Consider the following 10,000-nt stretch of genomic DNA (forward strand, 5'->3'; position numbering starts at 1 on the left):
TAAATTTAAGAACTTGCACACAAAGCAACACTAGATGTGACTATGACGTGCGCATTTTCCGCGCATGCGTATTAAGTTGCGTGTGTGGACACGGATAAGGTTAGGTGGGATTTACCTTGGATAACCTCATCTGGCTTAGTGTAAACGGGGCCTCAGTGACCATGCCAATATGACGGCCCCCTGCTGATAATTAGATTAGACGGAACAAGGACTCACCTCCTGGTCTGTAAACAACATCGTCTTCTGTGATGAAGGAGGTGATTTCTCCGTTCTCTGTGCGCTCATAGCGAGACTTCTTCTTGGGCATCTTCTTCTTGCCCTTCTTTCCGGCCTCCTCGGCCGTGCCGTTTCCTCCGCCTGTGCTACCGTTGTCGTTGTCCTCATCCTCGCTGTGTTCGCTCTCTGCATAGTTCTTGGCCCCGCCCTCAAGTGTACAACTGCGCCTCGGCCTGGAGCTTTCGCTCTCGCCCCGATCGCCATCTTGTCTCCGAGACTTCCCGGACTCTCGCTTGTCCCGGTCCCGATCTCTGTCTCTGTCCCGCTCTTTCTCCCGCTCCTTTTCTTTGTCAGCCGTCATGATCCGCCACGTGCCTTCCTCAGTCCTCTCACGGCTGGGCCTCCGTGAAAGGTAGACTGTGAGCCTGGGCTTCAGTCTTCTGAATTTACCAGTCAAATCCAGGGAAAATTTGGCCACACCAACAACCCCAGTGTTTCAGAAAAGCTGTAAAATGACAAAAAAAAGAAGAGTGAGTGTCATCTTGAAGTTAATCGTTTGTGCATGAGGAATACAAGATTGCTCCAAGAAGCCTTACAGCCGGGGAGACTAACAACAATAATTGCTGCCAGCACCCTGCACAATAATGAAGACTTGTGAGAGCAACTTTATCAAAGGCGCACAACCTCGACACATCTCAGAGGAAGATTTTTGTACCCTGTAAAAAGAAAGTAGAAAACTATATATAAATGGAGGTCGTAGCTTACTAAGTAAAACAAAACATGAAGGATCAGGCTTGCAGCCCATAAATCTGTCTTTTCAGTATAAACAGTACAGGAGCAAACAGCACTGACAGTTAACTGGCAAGCTTCTCTGCAAACCATCTGCAATGACACAGAATTTCATATGGTGTATTTGTGTGTACTCTGGCTTACTGGGACGGCGACTCACTCCGAGCCACAGTCACCGCTGTGTTAATGTCAAATGACAGCTCTGGAGGGAAGAACACCGCAATCCAGTGGATAGCAGCGAAATGAGCCATTTTCAGCCATCCGAAAACAAGAATTGTTGACGCTTTTTTGGTCCCCATAATGAAAATCTCCCAGTTAAAGCAGCTCGACTCTTTGATTTCACCTGCAAAGATCCTAACGCAGGTCTGTGTTTGGCTGCTTTATAGCCACGGCGACAAATTAACAGGAAATAGTTATCGTGCTCCCCAGAGGGATAAGGCAGCATGTGTTACCAAGGTGGTGACTGCAGATTGGAGGGATAGGTAAAGTGAGAGAGCCAACATTTACAGTGGGAGTTGTGGAATATGAGAAGCACATACACTCGTACACGCGAATGGTGGTGTTTGGTGACAAGCGTGCTCTAAGCAGCGGGTGCTGTCACTTTGTGAGCAGACGCCAACTGACAGGGCAGCTGCTCCTGTTGTCGGCTTGCACACAAACACCGGGCCTGATTAAACCGCAGCCTCGTCACAGCCTCCATTAATCACTTAATGATGAGTTACCACGGCGACCACCGGGCCGCTGGGACACTCACACACACGCTAATGCGCGCATAATATCGGAGGGCTCAAGAGTTTGTTAACTTCGACCCAGCCACCGTGAAGTGACCGTACCGAGTACCATGTCTTGAAAAGTGTTAAGAACATAAAACATCGGTTATTTCTGTATTGATAGTGCCACTCTAATCCTGAGGGCCGCAAGAATCTGGTGTATGAGCAAACCACCTCTTCTCTCGTTTAATCAGAAATATAAGCCTCTTCCAATGAAACTAACGAGGAGTCTGCATGGTTACCATTTGAGAGGCTTTGAAGTTTGAAAACGCCATAGGCCTACGAGTAAGTATTTTACAATCCAAGCGCTATTAGTTTTCAGGTGGCTTCACTTTAAAACAAATTCTGTGTCCACTTACACAGCCTATTTGTATAAAGTAACCCTAAGAGCAAGAGAAAAAAATATTTTGTTTCAGAGCCTACGCAAACGAAGCCACATTGTATAAAGCTTGGGCCCACTTTTACACCTAGACTTCTGCATGTTTGTCTGTTCTGATCTGTGCTCAGGTGCAGAATACTTGCTCTCCTTTGACACAATTACAATAGATGGGCCAGGGTACGACATGATTGTATGCGTGGGCACATGCCGACATGACTGTCATGCAGTTGCTCCACGTCAGTTCTTAATGACGATGACACAAAACCACATTTCATATTTGAAAAAAATAGGCCTCATTAAGATAATCCAGAATTCAAAACCCATAGCATGCTCACTTACCCACAAAAACATTTGTGTGGGTAATAAAGATGTGTCATAGGGATGGATGGGTGGTATGGCCTAATGTCTACATTGCGAAATATATTGCACCACAATATATTATATGGCATTTACTGTAAATTATAATAAAACCTTTTCAAAACAGGTTACCAAGGCTCCTAAATTGGCTGCTGACATACTCTATGCGGTAACATGTAATTCACGGTTGTATTATTTTCACCAAACTCATAATAATCTATTTAAACATTTAGTGTTAATATCCTCCCACCTCCAAAGACATGCACCTGGGGATAAGTTGATTGGCAACACTAAATTGGCCCTAGTGTGTGAATGTGAGTGTGAATGTTGTCTGTCTATCTGTGTTGGCCCTGCGATGAGGTGGCGACTTGTCCAGGGTGTACCCCGCCTTCCGCCCGATTGTAGCTGGGATAGGCTCCAGCACCCCCCGCGACCCCAAAAGGGATAAGCGGTAGAAAATGGATGGATGGATGGATCTACACTTCTGTTACAATGTATAAAGCAATCGTTATTCTTTGGTTTATGACATTAGTTTTAGGAGGTACAACAAATGTGGGTATCAATCCAATACCAAGTAGGGCAATGTAGGTCATACCAATGTTTGTTCTTAAAATATTCAATTTACTAAATTATGAAAAATTTAGATCACAACTGTAATTCAACAAAAACACAGTATGGTGGTGTAACAAAATCAATTAATAATTATATTATTTCCACATTCCTTTTTGTTACATACCAGGGATGTATTGATAAATGTTAATAATAACCGCGGTAGAACTTCCGACGGTTAGTGCCACACAATTAGGATTATCAAAAAACTGTGATTGACAACCACATTTTGATAAACTAACATCTTGCCCCATTAAGCTATGACATAACCCAATCTAAACTTATATAAACACACTGCTGTCTGAGCAACGAAGACATACAGTATGTATATGTATATACATACATACACACACACATATATATATATATATATATATATATATATATATATATATATATATATATATATATATATATATATATATATATATATATACACACATATATATATATATATATAAATTTGTATAAATAAAATGTATATACTATATATGTATGTTTTTATTTATTTATGAAACAGATGTTTTTTGTTAAGATGTTAAATGTGGTCAATAAAAATACAGGCATGTTTAACCCATATTGATTCCTTTCTTTCATGAAGACAAGAATATAAGTTGATGTATTACCTGATTCTGATGACTTGCAAAATACATTGCTTTCTGACTCTTATTTTATTAGCGCAGGCAGAATGGAGCAGCGCTTTTACTGTGAAGACAGGAACTGTGCGGTCAGTCTTTAGACTTTTGACAGCAAGTTCCGTGCGAACAAATATTAAAATAAAAAGTGTTTCTCGCCTTCCTGATGGTCGTTTTTTAATTAATATTGAGTTCGCAGCAGCCAGAGTCATCTCACAAAATCCTTGGGTGCCGCGAATGTCAATCAAGTGACATAAGTGACGTCATAGTGAAGATTGATGATCGCTAATTTTTAGATATATTTATGCCTGGCAGGCGATCGACTGGTAGCTCGCGATCGACCTAATGGGTACCCCTGAACTAAGATATTCAATTGTGCACACTGAACCTACAAGCTGTGCTCTATTAGCGAGAATGATCGAGGATTACAAGACCGAGGTGATTTCACAGTGAAGGACACGTGGAAGGACCAAAGACCGTTCAAGCACAGCTGGACAACAAAAAAAAAGTCCACCAAAAATAATATGTAATAATAGTAGATTTTATTTGTTACACATTTCCCATTTAAATACATCTTAAAGTGCTACAGCATAAACCAATATTTAAAACAATTAAAGCTTAGCGATTAAAACTGATAAGACAGACTAAAAACTATCAGTGAAGCATAAGAAACAAAAAAACATGCAAAAAAGTGGGTTTCTAACAGTGTGTCTATTTATTTTAGTTATTTAAAAAAAAAAAGTTGGTCAAAATATTTCAGTGTGTATAAGTACTTTTTGAGCACATTAAACAATACCGCGATAATAGTAATAGCCGAGACAATCTTGTTCCCAGTAAGTTGCAAGTCTATAACCCTTAACCTTTGTTTCCTGAGTTTGTTAACAACAAGAAAAATCACAAATACTTTGTGATATCAAAAATACGGAGCTAATCACTGCAGTATCAAGCATGTACTGATACTAAACTACTGGTACTATATTGATATCGTTACTGTCCATTTGTATGGTGTGGAGTGCATGTTTAGCTATTCCACAATACATCACAATACGACCATAGTTTTGCCGATAGTTTTAAAAGCTCTATTTTTGGCTATCCATCCATCCATCCATCCATTTTCTACCGCTTGTCCCTTAATTTATGTAAATTATAACATATACCATAGAGTGCAATGGGAACGTGTCATAACAAGTGAACAGTAGAAATAATCCCAATGACTAGATGTAATCCGCAACGTCATGGAAATTGCAATAATACGGCAGTATAGAAGTAAGTAGACAAACCAACCGGCTGGCTAGTTGGGGCCATGAGGGGGAAAGAGAATGCCGCCCAAGTCCAACTTGTACGAATAGCCTGGTGTGAGGGCCCTAACAATCCAGTTAGCAATAGTTCTAATGTGGTGTCATGAAAGAGTCAGCCAATTTAAAAAAAAGATCAGTTTGAAGCTGAACAGAGCCAAGGTGAGTGAGTGTGCAGTATTAACGGTCAACAAGGCAAAATGGAGTGAAGGCTGAAAGACACGTGGAAAAACGGCAAAAGCGAAGGATAAGGTTTTCCACCCCGAGTGGAGAAACAAAGTGCTTTGTGAAAGACAGCGCCATGAGGGGGGCAGGTGAGCCTTGGAGCTATTACACATCAATCACAGGGCCACGACCCTTTAAAAGATACCAGCCGTCTTAACGGGAAATAGAGGGAGGGGGTAGCGGCCAGAGAGGAGTTGAGGGGTCCCGGCCAGCAGTGCCGACTCCACCATTTACATTAATGCAATGGAGTCAAGGGCTAGTAAATACATTTCTCTTATCCCAGGGTTTTTTAAATGAGACAAGCACACAGTTTGAGACTTGATTAGCACGTCCTCCCCCACAGTGGCCACACAGCAGGTTTCTGTTACAAAACCCCTACTTTCACCTCGTTTTTCCAAGAGCATCTCTGTTCTTCATATCAAAGCCTATTTTACGATAAACAACATTGGGAGTAATTTGGGGGCGATTTATTTTACGCAGTAAATGATCACTTTGCTGCCATTGCAATAGCAAATCACTTACTTCTTTTTTGGGAGCAAACTTCCACGGTCCTTAATGGCATATTCAATTGTAAGACTAAGAAGCAGCAAAATGTGATTGGCAAGGATTTACAGATAGCTTTGCAAAGGGATAGAATAAAATACTCACATGAATACAGATTAGAGACGAACAATGTTATTATGAATATACTCAGGGTTATTAACAAGGAGGGCAGCTCCAATTAATCCCAATAAACCAAGCGGATCCTCAGCAGTGTGCAGATCAGGGCTGCGGTGTTGCTGAGCTGCAGCCAAATTTCCTCAGCTCCAATCTATTACTCAGTGAGTGAGATCTAATCTGAGCTGCCATCCAAGCTTTCGAGAAACAAGCTGGTAAAGAAAGGCTCAGCTGGAGGCACAGGGTAGGGCACTTCATGAGCGGGTTCTTTGCCGTGTCTGAACCCTTGCCCCCTTTGTCTTACCTTGTGTAATCACGGCTTGCTTTATTCTTAAAAGGCCCGTGTTTTAATTTGCTTGGTAGGAGCAAGATGATTGTCTTTAAAATTCACAGATTGACCTCATTCTTCTTGTTCACAAATGTTTAACGCCCGATTAGTCGACGTTGAACAGACATTGAGGTTATAATCAAACCCCAAGAAGCGGATTTTTTTTTCTCCTCTGCATTTGAGTGACAGACATGTTTGCCAATCACAATTGTTGCGCCTTGTGTCCTTTGCTTCTTGGCGAATCAAAGGTGTTTAAAGAAACAGTGCTGCAGTGAAGGCAGTATGCTAACAAACATCACTTGCACTTTGGAAAAAGTGTTGATGGTGACAATTCAATGAAATTATGACCATGTAATCCTACAATGCTCCACTCGTGGACAAGCAGAAATGCAGCCGCTGAAGCATGCTCAATCACTTTAATAACTAAGGCTAACAACATGCATTTAACAAGAGCTGCCTATGGCAACATCTGGTAATTTAAATCACTCCCACGGACAGCTTCTCTCCCTCACTAACGGTACACCTCACTTGGAAACAGGCGCCGCCTCTTAATGTCACACAATCACGCACTCCCATGAAACAACAACTTATTACTCTTGTTTTCTTATTACTATTACTCACTTCTGATACTTCTAACATTTTAAATATAAATAAATATAAAACATGACGTATATATATATATATTTTTTTTTCCACCCACACACACATAAATACTCATATATACACACACACACACACACGAATATATATACACACATATATACATATATGCAAACATACTGTATATACATACATATATAAACTTATATACACACACATTTACACAAACACACATATACATGCATATACACATATGCATATACTGTATATACATATATACACATACACATACATATTAGGGATGTAACGTTAAACAGTATAATGATAAACAGCGGTAAAATTCCGGACGGTTAGTAATACCGTTTAATTTTTTTAATTATCGAAAAACCGTCATTTATTAATGCATTTTAGGCAACACTGCTTACTTCCTGGAAACGGAGTTACAGCAGTGCCAGTGCATGAGCACTAGCGTCGTTTGGTTTGAAACATGGCGGAAAGCAACTACCGTATTTTTCGGAGTATAAGTCGCACCGGAGTATAAGTCGCACCGGAGTATAAGTTGCACCTGCCGAAAATGCATAATAAAGAAAGAAAAAAAAACATATAAATCGCACTGGAGCCCGGCCAAACTATGAAAAAAAATACGACTTATAGTTAGAAAAATACGGCACACAGACTTTGCTGCATAGAGTTCCTCTCGGAGTAAACGGAGCCGAGCGCTTCATTTAACTTCATTTTCCTTGGCTTTATTTCCATGTAGTCTTGCCATGCGTTTAAGAGACAACTGCTGCCTTTAGATGACGACAGGTGTGGACAATATTGGAGATGGGAGCATTTTTCCCACGCTAAAAGTATACCGTGGAGGAGAAAAATATTTTATATTGCTATTATTTTCTTAATACAACGTCCTGCTGCTGTGCCCAAGCGTTAATGGTGTGAGGAAACATGTAGCAGTCGATGTGTCGGGAACGTAAACATTGCCACGTATTTATAAAGTATTGCCGTTTGTTTACTGGGATGATAACTCGTCCTTTATTTAACTACAAATTTTGTCAGTGTTCTGATAGCAACAATGGCTAACATTTTGTCAGCTCTTCAAATTAAACGCAGGCTGTGAAGATCGTGTATTGTATTTTGTACTGTTGCACTGAAACACATGGTGCTGTTGAAAAACAAAGCTTGTTTATTAGACTTTATCTTCATTAGTCAAACTGCTTTGTGTTTTATATTGATATCCATCCACCCATTCATCCATTTTCTACCGCTTAATCATAGTAAATATGTTTTTACATTTTGTGGGTTTGTTCTTTTCACAAATGTATTACTTTTAAAAACAATGATGTGACATAGCACTTTGCTAATGATCATCCCAGTCAACAAACTAAAGACTTTATAAACAAGTTGTGACAACGTTCACGACACATCGCCTGCTGCATGTTTCCTCACCTCATTAACTCTCAGTCACAGCAGCTGATGGACGCTGTATTGAGAAAATAAAAGCAACTTCAAATAGTTTATCTCCTTCGCTGTATACTTTTAGTGTGGGGACAAGTCCGTCTGTCTCCAATATTGTCCACACGTGTCTCCATCTAACAGCAGTGTGCTCTTAAACGCACAGGGAAGCGAGGGAAAAATTACATTGGCTCCGTTTACTTCGAGGGGAAATCTTCGGGGCAAAGTCTGTGTAGTTTCTCCGCCATGATCATCAAGCCAAACGACGCTAATGCACATGCACCTGACTTTGTGTTGCCTGAAATGCATTAATAAATGACGGTTTTTCTGTAATTAAAAAATTAGACGGTATTACTAACCGTCTGGAATTTTATCTCGAGTTATCATAATACCATTTACTGTTACGTCCCTAGTCCATTAATAAGTAAAAAAAACACGACATGTTCTTGCCGCCGATGCTGGCCAATTTTTTTACAGCATTAAGGCAAATGAAGAGTGCGGTCGCGGCAATTGCCGCGATCCCTGTATATATATATACACATACACACACACACACACACGCACGAAAACAAACTAAAAAAGCCCCTTGAGCTGATAAAGCTTGTGCTTCATTTTATGTTGATGATATGTAATGTGATTATAAAGATAGTCCATTTAAGTTTTTCATTTACACTAATTCAAGGGTCAGAACTTCAGAAACCATTTTAAGGTTTTAATTTATAAGATATTTTTGTAACAACCAAGTACATACCAATTATTGAGATGCATGGAATGCTGGGGTTTTAAAAAGAACAACAATATACATCAAACCAAACCAAAAACTATCACAAAATTGAATTAAATCCGAACCGTACATTTTGTGAACATTCAGAACATGCTCTTTCAAAGTTATCAGGAAAATAACTATGATTTAGTTAATTTTCACTGTAGTTAAACATATTACTCTATCCTTGATTAGGGCTGGGCGACTGAATCACAATTATTAAACTTTAACTCATTTTTGTTTATGGACTATTAATATCCCACTCAAAACTACTTCTCTACTTTTTGTTTTACATCATCCTTGTTGTAGCCAAAGTGTGTCCAAACATCTGACACGGAATTTATTTTCCAGTGCAAGCTGCTTGTGTTGTTCTGTCACACTGAAACCTGGAGTATAGCTACAAAACCAGCAGTGTCTTAAGGGGCTGGTGCTTGCATTACTCTCAAAATAGCCAAATAGGAAACTAATATTCTAAGAAGCTTTTGTGAATTCTGGTGGCATTAAAACGCAACCTTTTAGTAAAGAAATATTAGTCTTCAATGATTAATCCAAGACAATTCCCGAAAATATGCCTTATCTTAATCCATTTATGAAATATGATACATGTGTCCTAATAAACTATTCAACTATATTATTTCAACCACGTAGAGATAAGGATCAGACTCTGTGCACCACAGGGTTTAAGCCTCTCCTCCATCCCTCCAAGAAGACTAAATCCTTCTCTAGTTCCTGTTGTGTGTGTGTTGGCTGTGAGCTCTCCAAATGGCCCTTAGGGAGGGAAAGATAGGGGGAGGGTGGCTGGTACACAGCCCAAGATGTCCATTATCTACAGGATATGTGTGCGGCCCCATACTGGCAACCTGCAGACTGCAATGTATTTCAGTGTATGTATGAGCGCTGTGAGCAAGAGGCCATTTGAGCAGCT

General features: G+C 40.1%; 1 protein-coding gene across 3 annotated transcripts in view; it reads right to left on the reverse strand.

Annotated features, from left to right (window-relative positions):
- rerea (arginine-glutamic acid dipeptide (RE) repeats a) overlaps nucleotides 1–10,000 on the reverse strand; it is a 333,506-nt gene that overhangs the window by 163,699 nt on the left and 159,807 nt on the right. For all 3 annotated transcript variants that reach the window (XM_061977159.2, XM_061977142.2, XM_061977151.2), the window contains exon 2: nucleotides 217–721. In XM_061977159.2, the coding sequence (XP_061833143.1) occupies nucleotides 217–577 (361 nt within the window). In that variant the 5' untranslated portion in view covers nucleotides 578–721. The remainder of the gene's footprint in view (nucleotides 1–216; nucleotides 722–10,000) is intronic.

The sequence above is a fragment of the Nerophis lumbriciformis genome, linkage group LG01 (genome assembly GCF_033978685.3).
Source record: "Nerophis lumbriciformis linkage group LG01, RoL_Nlum_v2.1, whole genome shotgun sequence".
Taxonomy (NCBI): domain Eukaryota; kingdom Metazoa; phylum Chordata; class Actinopteri; order Syngnathiformes; family Syngnathidae; genus Nerophis; species Nerophis lumbriciformis.